Below are 17,815 nucleotides of genomic sequence, written 5' to 3' on the forward strand. Positions count from 1 at the left end.
AGTTGCAGTTCACTCCACAGCCTCTAGGGGCCAGCTCCAAAAGTGACATCCAACTTTACAGCAGAAACATACCTGCTCACAGCCTGGTACTTGGTTTCTATTGGTAAAAATCCTTTTGTGTGACACCTGTAAAAGGGTTAATTTTTTTTTTAAATCTACTAGTTTAATTTCTAAAATGACTTTTGGGTGTGACGGATGGGTATTGACATCACAGGCACTTCGTCCATACAAATTTCAGTACCTGAGAGTGTATCTGTGTGACAGTGTGCACCACATCCATCAATCATCATATACACATTGTCACTGGGCTTTTTTCCTTTCACTGTCATGGTCGATGTTATGTTACACTAGGGGTGACTACAATAACGGAGTATATATTAGTATCACCTGAGGGCTAGCTACAACAAGGCATGCGTCACAAAAGAAGTTTCCGAATAGATCTTCCTGGAAAATGGCAGGCTTTTGTAGCTAATTTTCCATGTCAGCCCAGGCATCTCTATCTTTTCTGTCTGCCTTTTGTCTCCTGTGATTAGGCGACATATGTTTCCTCCCAGAAACAGGCTGTTGGCCAGATGATGTCAGTGTCCCTCTGTCACTTCATTTACCTTCCTCATCATTCTGCCTGGCGATCTGTCTGTCTGTCTGTCTGTCAGTGCGGGGAGGCTACAGGGAGTTTCACAGTAAGCACTACTGAATGGTCAACCGCACTCGACGCCACACCCGTCAACAGTGAAAGGCTCGAGGCCATGCAAGTGAGGTGCAACAGAGCGGAAACCATCCATACATCTATATTCAGGTCAGGGTCTCTGTGTGTGTTTGTCTGAGTGTGGGCCTGTGTCATAACAATGCTTTCAATCTTCAGCACAGATTTCTCAATCCCCGTCCTATTGCCTCTCACCTAAAGCAACCAAACAGTTAAATCAGCTTGCTTATGTAAGTATATGTATATGTGATCATATCCAAGGCCTTTCCAGCGCCTTTATGGGCGTCCACCATGCTTTTCTACAGCACCAGCAACACGAGTGTAAAAGACTGTTGCTGTTGTAGACCCTTATGAAGTCAATTAGACCCCGTTCAGGGGAAAGTCAATCCAGCTAGATAGGGATCGAATTCATATTGCTTTTAAGCCGGATACGTTCAGACCTATTTTTAAATCCGGCTATTGCGCACACACACGTTCATGCTCAATCCAGCTCATTTCGGCGTCTGCTGTCTTCGAAACTGCTAGGTGTCGCATTGTAAAACTCAGACCCCGAGGTAGGACAGGGTACGCACATGCATCGTGCGGTTTCTTTCATTTTGTTCATTCTTTCTGTTTTTGTTTTTTTTTGTATTTCAGTCCAGAACTTAGTTTTTTCATTTGTAGCCGTGTCGAAAATAAACTCTGGGCAAAGCTTTCAGAGTTTGACCGATGTTTACACACAGCTTATTTGTATTCAGACCATAGCCAGATCCTGCTAGATCCATCTTCTACACAATTCTGAACAGGTTCTTATAGTGATGTTAAAATGCTGCCTTGTCACAATAACACCTGCTGGCAGTAGACCAACATCAATACTGATTTTCCATGTTATCGCCAACCAACACATTAACATACAGACAGAATAACACAAACAGGATGCAAACGAGTGTATGAGTCGCAGTCACATGCACGTGTGATCATCTCTGCATACATCAAGTGACAAAATCTATCACCTTAACATTTTGAGGGAGTGTCGTTATCCTGTTACAAATGGCTCACAGAGCGGCTGGTGTGTCAAGGATGAGAAATTTCACACGCCGTGGCATGCAAGCGCTTCAGTGTGAATTGGCACGTAGTCTCTTTTTCCATTTTTATAGTCCTGTCTGGCATTGGCAACACAGCTAAACGAGAAAAATCCACCTGGGAAACAAAAGCTGCAGCAGGTCACCTTTTAACGATCCTGGACTGTCTGTGAATAGTGAGTGACTCCTATTGGAAACACACAACAAGACAGAATGTCTTCGTGTAATTTAACTGACATTTTATGGATAAATTGGATGAAACTCTTTTTGTGATGTATGACAGCTGAGGTTTCATCAACACAGATGATCACAAGACTTTCTATGACGTGCTTTCTATTTATAGAATACGCTACTTGGTTTGGTTTAGAAAAAGATCGGGGTTTCCGTCTCAGTGACTGGGTTGGGTAGTGTCTTTGTCTTTGTCTGTATTTGGAGTTTAGGCAGACTGTGATGCTGAGTCATGATCCATGATGTCCACCATGATGTGTCCCTTGTTTATCATGATCATCAGCTATCACACTGAAAAGTGACATGATTGCTGCCTCAGCTCCATCATATGACGCCTTGAGATCAAACAAACATGCATTATGTGGTACATTCAGAGTGCCTCCAATATGGAGGAAGCTTTTGCAGCTCATTAGCTGTGTTGCTTCACTTTTATTTTATCTCAGCTGCCTGAACAGAAACCGTTCCTCACAGGCAGTTATGAGTCATGAGTCCTTGGTCCAGATCTTTTGAAGAAGCTATGGGAACTTTCTTTCCATGTATAAATTAATAAGACTAAAACTTTTAAATTTTTTTTTTGGTCCCCAAATCACTAATCACAGAAGCCTTGGTGACTAGGGTCATCCATCTGAACTCTTTAGCACAAAATATGCATTTAAATGAGCAATTTCAATGTAATTTCCTTACTAATGGTCATTTGGATAGTATCATTTAGAGAGCGTCTCAGTTTCATTTAATTTTACAATCTAAAATCTTAATGTGTCTTTTTAATTCTGAATCCATCACGCCACGAAAAGTAATCTTTGGAACATACAGTATAAAAGCGATTTAATTTAGATTCAAAGACCTGAGATTCATCACGTTTATCAAGTCCTTCTATAATATTATACAAAGAAATTCATAACCTCTAACTGAACAAGAACAAGATGCCTTAAAACCTTTATATTTCAGTTTAGATACAGTGCTATAATTTACAGAGAACACCCTAACAGGGGGAGAAGCAGAGCTGTAGAAGGAACAGCATGAGAAAAAAACAGCATCTATGTCCAACCAGGAGAGAACACTGACTGAATGGCTGGCAGCCGAGTGAAGGTAATGCTGCTTTTAGCACCCTGACAGAGAGGACTGCTGGACAATTGTAGCAGGTGCAGGTCTGTACAAACGCACAGTGGTCTGAGTCCAAACCCACACACACACACACTCACACGTGTACATTTCTCATCACAATGCTGCAGGACTCCAATCGAGCTAATGACTGATAAATAATGTATACACACTTTCTTTTACTGCTCTTCTCATCTCCTGCTTTCAGCCAATGTAGACACGCTGTTCTGTCTCCATCACCCTCCCACTAAACATATGACCCCCCCCCCCCCCAACCGCACAAACACACACACACACAATCAGAAACACCCACAGAGTCATTCTTCACAGGAACAATCTGTCTCGTTAATGCGAGGTCGCAGCAGACCGTTTTTCCACTTATCAGCCCTCTCTGGATTTAAATAAAGCCCTATCACTGATACACTGTTGCCTAGAAACACAATAGGATACATCAATAATAGGATTCACCCCGAAGCCTACAAGACCCCTTTATATGTGAGCTGTGCTGCCCTTTTTTTGTTGTTGCCACTGTTCCTGGTGTGTATTGCACAGTAAAGAGATTTTAGAAGAGATATATCCATCCATCAGAGCTGCCAGCTTCCTCTTTATTTCCCAGAAGCAGCTCAAATTTAACAATGTCATTTCTGCTGCTGAGATTTTTTTCTTCTTTGTGGCAAAAAAAACCTTCACTTCACTTATTTCTGCTGTTTTCCAGCATTTTTTATTTTTCATTTTATTTTATTTTTTTGCCAGATCTGGTCTCAGATGATGATGCACGGGCTCCGATGGCATTTAAAAGGAAGTACACCCATGACCTGAAAGCCCAGGCGTGTCTTATGTAACAACGGCCCCCTCTGGTTATGAAGCATTTCCTGGCACCACTGATAAAAGATTAATGCCTATTCTTACACTAGTCAGAGTGCTTTCTTCCAGGAGAAATCTTAGGAGCTTCAAACATACAGTACAAGAGGATGCTGCGATAAGCTTAATGTACCAGCACAATCTGACGTCAGAGTTTATTACTTAGAGTACTAAGAGCATGTACAGTATATTAAGTTCAGACAGTTTGAAGGTGGCTGCCTTCAAGTGTACCAAACACATGTTAATCTTCATAAATGGATGATCATTAATGTTTATTTTAAGCAGTAGGCTGGATAACATTTCATCAAGTCTTTATAATCAGCCACTTCTCACAACATGTGTTTGATTTCTAGATCATCCCCGTTTCACAGCTTTATAAGGCTAAATAAATAAATGATGGTATAATTTCAAACTGCTCAGCTAGAGGTAATGAGATACGGTGGGATATGTATTAGTATGACACGATAATCAGCCTGTGGGTTGGTTTTCTGCCCAGATACAGGAGGGCTGAATGAGAACATGGCAGGAAGCCTGCTAAAATCGAGCAGGCTTTATTATACTGCAGATGCACTTTTCCTCAGTGGTTTATGTGGTGATTCAGAGTGTAGTCATGTGACCCCCCCGACCAACCCTGCTAATACCAACTGTGGGAAAAAAACAACTAACAATGCACTGCTCTGGTTATTGTTAAACCCAACAAATAGCAAATAATTGGCACTGACACCTCTGCACTATGTATTATTAAGATCACATTACTTTAACAGCCCTGTTACTAGATCTATTACGCAACGTGGTATATGTGGTGTAAGAGGTGCCGAATGATCAACTGTAATTTCACCCTCAACTTTGCTTTATTTTCAGTAAACACATGGAGGAGCATCTTGCACCTACAGAGCCGTATATTTCCCCCAGGAAGTGTTGGAGTGCAGCCTGGGAAGCAGACGGATCTCCTTTTTATTTGCTCTGGCAGCAACATATCTGGCCCTACTCTCATTTAAACAGTTTTGCATTTGGGATTTAACCCATGCTGGATCAAATACGAGGCAGGGGCGATATGATGACTGTACAGACGAGTCGCCAAAAGGCAAATGTCACATGTTTTGATTGCACAGATCGGTTGTAGTCTAGAGGTGTTTTGTTTGAACCCTTTAGCCTCCTCTGGATGGTCTGCTACACTGAACAGTGGAAGGACCCTGGCTGTTTCACTTAGAAATGGACTAAATGAAGCTACCTGTCTCTTTTATCATGGGCTGAATGCCACCAATCAGATTGCTTCATGCTATCAAACCTGAAACCTCCTTGCAACTGCTAGTGTAGTTCCTCACATCACCTTTTAACATAAAGTTCTTTCCGGATTGTGTTTGTCTGGATCGACAGCTGAGGCCTGTTTGCCATGGAGCATTTGGCTCCAGACAACATGGCTCTGAGAATCACTAGACCATGCAAACCCTTTAGAAACCACAAGGCCCAATGTATCAATCTATCTAACCCAATTGTTATTGGCTAAACATCTACTGCTTTGTCGGACTCTACTCAGCTCAGCTCTGTGTGTGGCGAGCTCATACAAATGAGCATCCGTGTTGTGTTGTGTGTAGCATACAATATTTGTGTAATCCATCAAATGACAGTGAGTCAGTGGAGCCTCACCTTGACGTAGAGCTGCTGGAACTCCTCCAGGTTGAGCCGACCACTGGGACAGTCCTTCAGGAATCCCTTGTACCACTGCTTCAGCTCGTGTTCATTAAACTCTGTGTTCTTCACCAGATCCTCCATCACTTCAGGGGTCAGCTTGCTGTTCTGTTTCCCCATTTTTCTACAGAAATACAGAAATATAAGCAAAGCAGACACACACACATTCAAAATTAATGATGTTTCGACATCTTTGAATGAATAAAGAAAGCATGAATAAGTACATCTAAATGTTGTGGATCTGTAAAAAACGTCTGGGAGGAGTGATTCATCGTGGCTGAAACCAGAGATTTCTAGAGAGCTGTGAAATGTGCAAACCAAAGCTGTATCTAAAAATACGCCTTAAAACAAATGGACTGTAATACGAAGCACAGCAATAGTGTCAGATGTTAGAAATTAGTCCTCTTCTGGTATTTTCCATCTTGGGTAATAGGGTCATTGACTAAGACATGCAACTTTCTTTTTCTGTCTTTGAGCAGATGCTCAGCCTAATTTTGTTTTTGTTGTTTTCTAAACCTTTGAAATCTTGAATTTTGTGCATTAAAAAAAATATCAAGCAAATTCACAAACTAACTTGAGGTAGGATTTATGTCTTGGAATCAGTAGTAATGATGTCGTAAAGCAGTCTGCCCACTGTGACTTTTTAAAAACTCTCAAGTATGTTTCAATTTAATGTCCTTTAATTTCCCCACTGCTGCTGTTAGCATCCAGCTGCCTCTGTAACTAGCTGTTTGCATCTTCATGCTGCTGATGCTGCCCCTTTATGGCCTTGATTAGTTCATTAACCAAACCATAATTATCATCATTTGCAAAAGAGTTTTGGAACATGTCTGCTCTTGCTCTCTGCTGAGACATTTTATTAGAAGTCTTCAGCTTGGGAAGCAGTACGTGGCGTGTGTGTGGTATGACATTGTATTTGTGATTTTATGTTGTGTTCATAAGGGTGTATTTTTGTGTGTGTTGTTTTTGTTGCAGATGTTTTATTGTGGAAATTTTACCCACAACACAGAGAAACAGTGTAAAAATAATTTTCCACCAACTGACCTGAAAATACTAACATTTCCCACAGTTTTAAAATTGTTTCTTATTGATTAGAGTAGTCAGTAGCTCTTTTGTGATGTTATCCAATATAAAATAAAGAACACCAAAATACCAGGCATGATATTTTAAAAGAAAATCATTTTTCAGGCTTCTATCTGAATAGGAATGAGTTCAAACTAGGGTCTGTACTGTTTTTTTATACAAGCTGTGCGTATCTTTTTTCATAAAACCACCGGGATCGGGTTATTTTAGAAGTAGTGAAATGGAAGAAAAGGTTAGTGTGTGTGTGTCTGCAGTGTTGATAGAGAGCATGTAGTGAGCGAGTGACACATCAGATCTGAAAAGTTATTCTTAGTAAATAGGAAAAATTAGACAAAGTACCTTTTTAAAGCAGGTCAGACAGTCTTTGCACTATAATCTGGATTAAAAAAAACTTTTTTTTAAGCCAGGCTCAGCTTGACATCAGGAACCTCAGGTTAATGATGTGCAAACCTTTGATTTAAGTTGTGTAATGACTAATCAGGCCTGTTGTTGCTGCATTAACTGCCCACTTCTTCTAGCGTCTACATGCAATCCATTACAGTTCAAAGTGGCTAAAAATTCTAACTAACCACCTGCAGCCTTATTACGCTCTGCCATTGACAGGTGTGAGTGTGACAGGTCAGTATAATGAAGTAATCAATGATATTCACTTCACCTGGCTGTCGTGTGTCTGATGTTGTTTAAACATCAAGATGCACTATTTCTGCTCCTATTTTAAACCCTCATTTAAAGTACTAATGCATATCTCGCACCGCCTCACTTAGTTCATCTCCATACATTTATACCTGGCGCTCACTCACTCACTTACTGCACACACACATTCTTATCTGTGGCTCGTTCACTGGCTTGCATAGATTTCACAGAAGCCAATCAAAGACTCATTTATTGAGGTAAAATGCTTTACTACAAACAGCAACAGCACTATGACACTCCATTTAAGCAACACAATGAGGTCTAATGGTATGCTTGCTCAGGCTCCACCTATGTTTGGATGCACAGTATATCTGTGGATGCTCTCATTCATCCAGGTCATAGTCATTTCCAAGAGTTTAAATCGAGGCAACTGGACTCAAGGATTGTTTTTTGAAGATGTTTCGCCACTCCCCCAAGTGGCTTCTTCAGTTCTGCTGATGCACAGCACCAATACTTGCTGCTGTAGAACCTCTTAAAAGGCTATATACATGTGTGCTTATGTACATGCTGATGGAAAAGGAACTAGCCTGTTTTGGAAACAACGATGTCCACCAATAAACCACTGTCTAACTTTGACATCTTGGCTTGCAGACATAAACTGAGGAGTAAACAACTTCACTAACACAGCCAAACGTGTACCTTCAGATTCAACAATCTGCAGCTACATAGGACTTCTTAAAGCATAAGCAAACGATTAATGATTTGTTAATCCAGCAGCAACAAAGTCACATTGCTATTGGTCAAGCATTGCCTTTCCTCTTTCAGCACAGGTCACATAGTGGTGGTGCAGGCGCCACTTTGTGAGGGGGGCATTCACACTGTTATAAGTTGCTGTGCTAAAAAAATGACTTTGTAAGAAACCACACAGTATCATTTTAATCTACACTTACCCCTATAGATTCCACCAGGCGACGTCATATGTGTGTGAGGGTGTAGTAATCTGTTTAATCTGAACACAAAGGGGTTCTTCATCTTTAAAATATGAGTTTCCCAAAGCTACAGCCTTGTGTTTAATCTGACCCAAGTGCATTCATGTAGCTACTAAAAAAGAAGAGGAGAGAAAGACTGCTCTATTTTTTTATTCATCTCTGACCCTGTGCTTCTTAAACTGTGGTTTCAATGTGAAAATTAAATAAATGTGGATTTTGAATGTTTAGCAGTAACTACCAGTCATGTAGCATCAGTGGCTAACTTGTCACTGCAGACATAAAAATGAAGCATCCTACAAAGCTCCTCCTCCTAAACCACATATTACATTATAGTACACCATTTTTTTATCCTTTACTTTAGTAACATTAATAAAACAAATGCAGACAGACAGACAGGCATCAGACGAGCAGATGAACCATCTATCTATCATAACTTTAACCAATCAATCAATGATTGTGTTGAATAGAAAACTTAACGAGCCACAGAGGATCACTGTAAGCTCGCAGATAATACTTAGCATGTCGGTAGGTGGGCTTGTTGCTGAGGACGTCATCTCACCTAAAACACTCCTGTGAATGCCAGCTCTTCCTGATATGACACATTTATTGGTCACATAGCTTGAAGCCTTTTAGATTTGTGAGTGTGTAATTCCTGCCATAATCCTGCTTCCTCGCAAAATAAGGGAGAGATCAGTGTGTGTGTAGTGTTTACATCGTTGCCTTTTGAAGCTGGAGCCAATACATATCTTGACGAACAGTATTATTGACTGAACCCACTGCAGAAAAAGCCGCAGGTTAGTGTTAAAGACGTATGATCACAGATTGCCCCTTTTACCTAAAACTACACCCAGATCTTTTATGAAACCCTCCACGATTTAGGGTCTCCAATATATTATGATGCCTAAAAGTCTTAAAGAGATTTCATGTGTTTTATTTAAAACAAAGCAAATAAATTATCCTAATTTTCATCTGCTTACAGCTTGAACACAGGCTGGAGCACAGTGGGTTTTAGGGTGACATTATGCAGCATCGCTGAAGACATGAGGAGCATTTATGGGTTAAACGAGGCTGAAGTAAGTGAAAATTAGCCTTCCCCTGCTTGGTGATCTATGACATCCCATCACACACACACACACATACACACACACAAAAACAAATCTCAGCACTGCAGTGAAACTGACAGCAACACTTTTCTGTTACAAGACGGGCTGAGGCTGAAGACAGCAGCTTCAGCAGGAGACAGATGTGTCCTGGGAGAGATGTGAGCATGACAGCTTTGCCATTATGTCACTGTGTAGGTGTGTGTGCAGGCAGAAGAGTGTGTGTGTCTGTGTGTGTGTGTGAGAGAGAGAGAGAGAGAGAGAACCATAAAGAATTAAACTTTACTGCAACTTCTCAAAGCACATTATGTACTCTGTGTGTTACATGTCATGAATACATGGTGTACTACAGATCGAACACAATGTGCTCACGCCGCCTCATTATGTGGTGTTACTCACCATGTTGCCCTCGTCATTCACTCACCAAGCGGCAGAGCTGAATCTGCATCTACGTGTGTCAGTGTGACTTCTGGAGGCTCCGCTTTACGTCACAACCTGAGCTGTTTTTCCATATTATTATTATTCAATCTGGGTCTAAATTGAAAATCAACCCATTTTTAATGCCACACACTCACCTTACTTAAACCTTAAAACGCTGCAAAATGACATGAGCGGCAGCACTTTGAAACGTCTGTGGTCATTTATTTGGCTTTGATTGGCTGCATCAAATCACCTTAAATATCAACACACCTCCACTACCTGTCCTTTTCCTGAGCCTTGTCACCCCCATCAACTTTTTCCAGTAGTGTTTGATGCTATAAATGAAGAATGGTAAGAAAACCATCTTTAAATGTCGCTGTGCTTACGAATGTAAAAAAAAATGACTGACAATTTCCAGCTTATTCAAATTCTGCCATCTCCACACCAGATTAATCCATGCAGGGAAAGTAATGGTTGGAGATGAATGCAGAGGCATCGCACTGTTGTTAACACATAACAGTGAACACACCCCGCCTGCCTCTTCTCTCCTAATTTAATGCATCATAATGATTTGCACCACTTATTCACGTCCACCACAAGAACAAAAATAAATTAAAGCTGCAAGCAGCATTGCGGGCCCTCGCGCACCTTGCGATCCGCGGGGTCATCGCAGTCTTCTCTCCTATGCTCTTGTCTCCTATACTCTCCTGTCCTATGCTCTCCTCTTATTTCCACAGAGATACAACGAACACATGTTTACAACCAAACTTTCCTGCTACCAGTAGGTGGCGCTATGACCGTATCATCCTATTAGCATATATATCTGTTCAGAGTCGGGTCCATAGCAGTACTGTAAGATTTTGTCCACATTGCATAAAGTATATGGGTAGTACTGCATAAAACACAGCGAGTTCCTTTGTAATGGCGAACGGTCAACTTTGAGGCCACTCCCCCGCCACACGGTAATACTTTTGAAAGAGTTTTGGAATGCATCTATTCCCTATGGTGTCCTGAGTAGACACAGTGAATTTCAGCTCAATTGCATGAAGTATGTGAGGCGTGAAAAGTTTTGAAGCAGGGTCAAAAATAGGCAAACAATTGCCACAAAAGTCAAAATGGCGGACTTCCTGTTGGGTTTGGAGGCGGGGTCCAAGAGACTTTTTTGTGCGTCTTGGGGTGATACACATGTGTGCTAATTTTCATGAACCTGTGTCAAACTGGCCAGCGGGGCTACACATTAGGGCAAAAAATACAGGGAGTTCCTTTGTAATGGCGAATGGTCAACTTTGAGGCCACGCCCCCACCACACCGTAAGACTTTTGTAAGAGTTTTGGAATGCGTCTATTCCCTGTGGTGTCCTGAGTGGACACAGTGAATTTCAGCTCAATTGCATGAAGTATGTGAGGCGTGAAAAGTTTTGAAGCAGGGTCACAAATAGGCAAAAAATGGCCACAAAAGTCAAAATGGTGGACTTCCTGTTGGGTTTGGAGGGGGGGTCCAAGAGACTTTTTTGTGCGTCTTGGGGTGATACACATGTGTGCTAATTCTCATGATCCTGTGTCAAACTGGCCAGCGGGGCTACGCATTAGGGCAATAAATACAGTGAGTTCCTTTGTAATGGCGAATGGTCAACTTTGAGGCCACGCCCCCGCCACACCGTCAGACTTTTGTAAGAGTTTTTGAATGCGTCTATTCCCTATGGTGTCCTGAGTGGACACAGTGAGTTTTAGCTCATTTGGATGAAGTATGCGAGGCGTGAAAAGTTTTGTAGGAGGGTCACAAATCGCCAAAAATTAACAGAAATTTCAAAATTGCGGACTTCCTGATGGGTTTGGAGGGGGGGTCCAAGAGACTTTTTTGTGCATCTTGGGGTGATACACATGTGTACCAATTTTCATGACCCTACTCAAAACAGGCCAGGGGGGCAGGCAGAAAAACCTATGAAAACACAACATTTTGTGTAGCCAGTAGGTGGCGCTCTATCAAAGCCTCAATATTGTTGTATAGATGTGTTTAGGGTCAGACTCTGATCATACATGTGACATTTCGTACAGATCGGACAGAAAACGAAGAAGTTATAGAGACTTTCTGTGTCCTCAGAAATGGTCAAACTTTGAGGCCACGCCCCGGCCACACCGTCAGACTTTTGTAAGAGTTTTGGAATGCGTCTATTCCCTATGGTGTCCTGAGTGGACACGGCGAATTTCAGCTCAATCCGTTGAAGTATGCGAGGCGTGAAAAGTTTGGCAGCAGGGTCACACATCGCCAAAAATGGCCACAAACCTTCAAATGGCGGACTTCCTGTTGGGTTTGGAGGGGGGGTCCAAGAGACTTTTTTGTGCGTCTTGAGGTGATACATATGTGTGCCAATTTTCATAATCCTGTGTCAAACCGGCCAGAGGGGCTACGCGTTGGGGGCGCTATAGAGCCATTTTTATATGTGCATTTCAAAAGTCAGCAAATTTCAAAATTTTTCGGGCGAATGAATTTTTCTACCAAGTTTGGTGAGTTTTTGGGCATGTTAAGGCCTCCAAAAATGCGATCTCGGAGGGGGAAAAAAAAAAAAAAAAAATTAAAGCTGCAAGCAGCATTGCGGGCCCTCGCGCACCTTGCGATCCGTGGGGTCATCGCAGTCTTCTCTCCTATGCTCGCGTCTCCTATACTCTCCTGTGCTATGCTCTCCTCCTCTCATTTCCACAGATATACAACAAACACATGTTTACAACCAAACTTTCCTGCTACCAGTAGGTGGCGCTATGACCGTATCATCCTATTAGCATATATATCTGTTTAGACTCGGCTCCATGGCAGTACTGTAAGATTTTGTCCACATTGCATAAAGTATATGGGTAGTACTGCATAAAACACAGCGAGTTCCTTTGTAATGGCGAATGGTCAACTTTGAGGCCACTCCCCCGCCACACGGTAATACTTTTGAAAGAGTTTTGGAATGCGTCTATTCCCTATGGTGTCCTGAGTGGACACAGTGAATTTCAGCTCAATTGCATGAAGTATGTGAGGCGTGAAAAGTTTTGAAGCAGGGTCACAAATAGGCAAAAAATGGCCACAAAAGTCAAAATGGTGGACTTCCTGTTGGGTTTGGAGGGGGGGTCCAAGAGAGTTTTTTGTGCGTCTTGGGGTGATACACATGTGTGCTAATTCTCATGATCCTGTGTCAAACTGGCCAGCGGGGCTACGCATTAGGGCAATAAATACAGTGAGTTCCTTTGTAATGGCGAATGGTCAAGTTTGAGGCCACGCCCCCGCCACACCATCAGACTTTTGTAAGAGTTTTTGAATGCGTCTATTCCCTATGGTGTCCTGAGTGGACACAGTGAGTTTTAGCTCATTTGGAGGAAGTATGCGAGGCATGAAAAGTTTTGTAGGAGGGTCACAAATCGCCAAAAATTAACAGAAATTTCAAAATTGCGGACTTCCTGTTGGGTTTGGAGGGGGGGTCCAAGAGACTTTTTTGTGCATCTTGGGGTGATACACATGTGTGCCAATTTTCATGACCCTACTCAAAACAGGCCAGGGGGGCAGGCAGAAAAACCTATGAAAACACAACATTTTGTGTAGCCAGTAGGTGGCGCTCTGTCAAAGCCTCAATATTGTTGTATAGATGTGTTTAGGGTCAGACTCTGATCATACATGTGACATTTCGTACAGATCGGACAGAAAACGAAGAAGTTATAGAGACTTTCTGTGTCCTCAGAAATGGTCAAACTTTGAGGCCACGCCCCGGCCACACCGTAAGACTTTTGTAAGAGTTTTGGAATGCGTCTATTCCCTATGGTGTCCTGAGTGGACACGGCGAATTTCAGCTCAATCCGTTGAAGTATGCGAGGCGTGAAAAGTTTGGCAGCAGGGTCACACATCGCCAAAAATGGCCACAAACCTTCAAATGGCGGACTTCCTGTTGGGTTTGGAGGGGGGGTCCAAGAGACTTTTTTGTGCGTCTTGAGGTGATACATATGTGTGCCAATTTTCATAATCCTGTGTCAAACCGGCCAGAGGGGCTACGCGTTGGGGGCGCTATAGAGCCATTTTTATATGTGCATTTCAAAAGTCAGCAAATTTCAAAATTTTTCGGGCGAATGAATTTTTCTACCAAGTTTGGTGAGTTTTTGGGCATGTTAAGGCCTCCAAAAATGCGATCTCGGAGGGGGAAAAAAAAAAAAAAAAAAAAAAATAATAATCCTAAGGGTTTCAATAGGGCTCTTGCACCATTCGGTGCTCGGGCCCTAAAAAAAAATAATAATCCTAAGGGTTTCAATAGGGCTCTTGCACCATTCGGTGCTCGGGCCCTAATAAAAAATACAGACAGCTGGTGCATAATCAGCAAACGTCAGTGCTTTGTTTTAGTGACAGAGATGAGCGGGGCCGAGTCTGGGACAAGACACACACTGGGTCACTCTGCAGTGCAATGCAGAGCAGAGCACTGTGCTGACTCCAAACCTGAGTCACAGCCCTTTTTGTCTCACCAGGGGCCTTATCAGAGCCAAAAAAAAAAAAAACCAGCAGAGGTGTAGTGACACATCAGCAGGCAGGTACAAGTGACACCAAGAAATATATATTTGTCACTATTTTACAACAGCTAAAAGATCTGCCCCTGGCTATTACATAACACTATCCTTTTGCCATCATTTGCCATCAGGGGGATGACCTTGAGAGGGAAGCAGAGCCCCAGCCCAGAGTGGCAACAGCAGACAGAAACAAAGCAGTGTAAAGGGTTTAAATCAGGCAAAGCTGAGATTTCGGAGTAATCCTGTCGCCTGTATTGTTTGGAAATGTGTGTGACTGTGTGTGTGCAGGTGAGGTGTGGGTACAACATGGAAGGGAGAAAGGAAGGAAGGAGGTGTGTGTGTGTGTGTGTGAGTGTGTGTGTGTGTGTGGGGATGTGCTCATGTCTGCATTGATTTGAAAAAAAAAATCCCATGTGGGTTAAGGAGACACACCATCACAGCCCCCACCGTCTCCCTGCACACACACACACACACACCCTTGCAACATCAGCACCACCAGTGCCAAACTACACCAGGATTCATCACACACTGTGTCATACAAAACTCACCCCCACGCAGGTCACAGTGATTATCACACTGAATGCATCACGAGGATTGCATAAAACAGCATCGCTGTCTACACTTTTGTTGATGAATTGGTGTGTGTGTGTGTGTGTGTGTGTGTGTGTGTGTGTAGGCAGCAGAGTAAACCCACAGCCATGTTTATCTAATGCGTCCAAATTGTCATCAGACTTTAATGTTACAGAGGTAAACGCTGCATTTAGAACATGTTTGTCATGGTTTGTGATGTGTGTCTCGTTAATATAGACTTAAACGCCAATAAATCAATAAATTAGTCTTATAAAATCAGAAGGATGACGCACCAGGTTGCATCACACTCGTATACATATAAATTGAGATGATAAAGCACAGAAAAACATGTTTTCATGCATCAACTCAACATATTTACACGAAGCATCCATCCTACCTTGAGAGAGTGAGGAGTCAACGAGAGAAGTCCGGGTCTGCTGTCTTGGAGTGGTCAAAACAAAAACCTTAAATAAGCGCTGAGCGGTCTGAAACGAGCTTCTGTCGAGCCGCTGGTAGTTTAAGGTTAGCTGTGCGCTGCTGTGTTTGTTCTGTCGTGTTGTTATTGTGTTGTTCTGCGGGAGAAAAGTCAGCCTCGACAGAAAGTGAGCGGAGCAGGTCCGTAGGAAGATGCTGCTGGACGCAAACTGCTGCTGATGTACTGAGAGGAGGAGACAGATACAGAGAGGGGGAGAGAGAGAGAGAGGGGGGGAGAGAGAGAGCGAGACAGCGCGGTGTGGTTCTCTCTGTTTCTCACTCACAAACGTCAAACACGTAATGTATGTTAATGAAAAGTCTTCCTATGTATTCCATAACGTGCCAAAAAACAACAGTTAACAAGTCATATGATTGTCGAATAGTTGTGAAAATTACGTCACTCTTTTTCGCGCCACAGGAGATCGGCACATTAGCTAGCTAGCTAATCCAAGTAGGACAGACTGATGCTAAGTTACCCAAAGCAACCTTTATTTAGAAGGTAAGTACCTTGGGAGTGATGTTCGCTGATAATAGCTGAATACTTGTAGCTTATTGTCAAATGTCACAGTGAAAGACTGACTTTTAAGTCAGCGTTAAGTGAGTTTTACTCTTTTCATGCATTAGAATCTATTTCCGGTTCACTAAGCTAGCTTCAATTATGCTACAAAAAATGCTACACTTTTCTTATCTATTACGTTCCATTATTACATGAACAAAAAGTTAATTATATTACTAGTTTGAAGTTAAATATAGCAATATTTGACTGTTTTCATTATTTCAAACACTACATCAGAGTTCAGTAAGCTACCTAGCCACCTAGCTAGCATGTTACTCATAAGTAATATGGTGATAGATAAGTGAATTATATTACTAGCTTGTAGGGTTTACTGATATGACTATGAATAAGTAAGAATTAGGTAAGCTTAAGTAAGACCTAACCCAAAATTTTCTAACTCTATAATATGCTAGATAGATAGCTAATTCTAGCAGTTAGCAAACAAAACACAGAGTAGACACAAATCAATTTGACACTGATGTTGAACTAATGTTAAATCACTAAGTACAAAGCGTACCTTTGACAAAATCCCCAAACTACATAATGTTAATTGTTGCTGGCATAGTGGTCAATTAAGTCATGACCAAGATTAGTGCCACTGGTGTCACAGTTTTGATGAGTAAAAAGGTCTTGTGAGAAAGACCTTTTGTGGTCATTGCAAACAAAGCTAGCATTGTCACAACTAAATAGTTCTTTGAGATTTCAAAGAACAATGACAGCAGAGGAATGCCAGCACTGAATGTTTATGTTTTTCTCTTTAAAGATTTGCTTTTAAGATACATCCTTTCTGTTTGGAGTCTAAACTTTGGTGTAAGGTGAGATACTACAACAAAACACATACACCTGAAATATGCACTATACTTTAGACCATTTTCTAGTATTTTTTTGACAGCATTCAAGTCTTAAATCTGATATACAAAAAAATGGATTTGCCAAAAATAAACTATGCATTGTTTATATGATTGCTTTTTCTGATAAGTAACACTTATTGATTTAAACAGTGTGGCTTTTAGATGCAGCATTCACACTCTCAAGCTGTTTCTATTTCAGGTTTTGTAAACTGAAGAAAATGGATAAAGTCACACTGAGCGACATCAGTCCACAATCTGAGACTACTGCGTCACTACTCTCCCTAAAACGACAGAAGACAGATTGTACAATGATCAACAACCACTGTGGGAAAAGCAAGTTTGACTTTCCAAAACCTCTAACTTTTCAGGAAAGCATTAGTTCCACATCATCAACAAGTATCCTGCTGAAGAATGAGGGCCTGATTAGCACTGGAGAATGTAGTAATTTCCAAGCTATAAAACCAGAAGACGATTACAATGCAGGTTTATCTGAGAGACAACTACTGCTCAGGGGTCAAGATGAGCAGCATCCAGCTACTGAAACCGACAAGCACAGCTCATACCTGGGAGATGTCACACGCGGATCTTTAGCAGAGTCTCCCTCTTCAGCCGGCAGTGACACACCCAGTCATCCTGATGGCAAACAGCTGGGGAAATCTCTTGAAGATGGGACCCCTGGTGGCTGCAGTCTGTCAGCTGGAAAAGAGGAAGAGGAAAAAAAGGAAAATGATTCCAGTCCAATCCAGGCAGTTACTTTTAGCTCAAGAAATGAGGAGATTAGATATCAATCTGATCACACTGATAAATATGCAGGCCTTGACACAGGCGACTGTAATACATTGAGCCAATTTGCAGAAGTTGTAGAGACTAATCAGAAGCTTAAGTTTAATGAGACTATCCTTCCTTTCAGTAAGGAGGAAACTCTAATGTCTGCTAGTGATAACACATACTCTAAACCCATGAAGGACCC

At 41.9% G+C, this 17,815-nt stretch overlaps 1 protein-coding gene across 1 annotated transcript in view; it reads right to left on the bottom strand.

Moving 5' to 3' along the window:
* The window catches only part of vsnl1a (visinin-like 1a), a 32,660-nt gene extending 15,208 nt beyond the window's left edge, over positions 1-17,452 (bottom strand). Inside the window, exons 1-3 of the mRNA XM_028397978.1 lie at positions 17,409-17,452; positions 15,362-15,622; positions 5,602-5,767 (exon numbers count right to left, since the gene is read on the bottom strand). Coding sequence (XP_028253779.1) covers positions 5,602-5,763 — 162 coding nt within the window. The 5' untranslated portion in view covers positions 5,764-5,767; positions 15,362-15,622; positions 17,409-17,452. The remainder of the gene's footprint in view (positions 1-5,601; positions 5,768-15,361; positions 15,623-17,408) is intronic.
* Between the last annotated feature and the right edge of the window lie 363 nt (positions 17,453-17,815).

This window comes from Parambassis ranga, chromosome 24, assembly GCF_900634625.1.
Source record: "Parambassis ranga chromosome 24, fParRan2.1, whole genome shotgun sequence".
NCBI classification, from domain to species: Eukaryota; Metazoa; Chordata; class Actinopteri; family Ambassidae; genus Parambassis; species Parambassis ranga.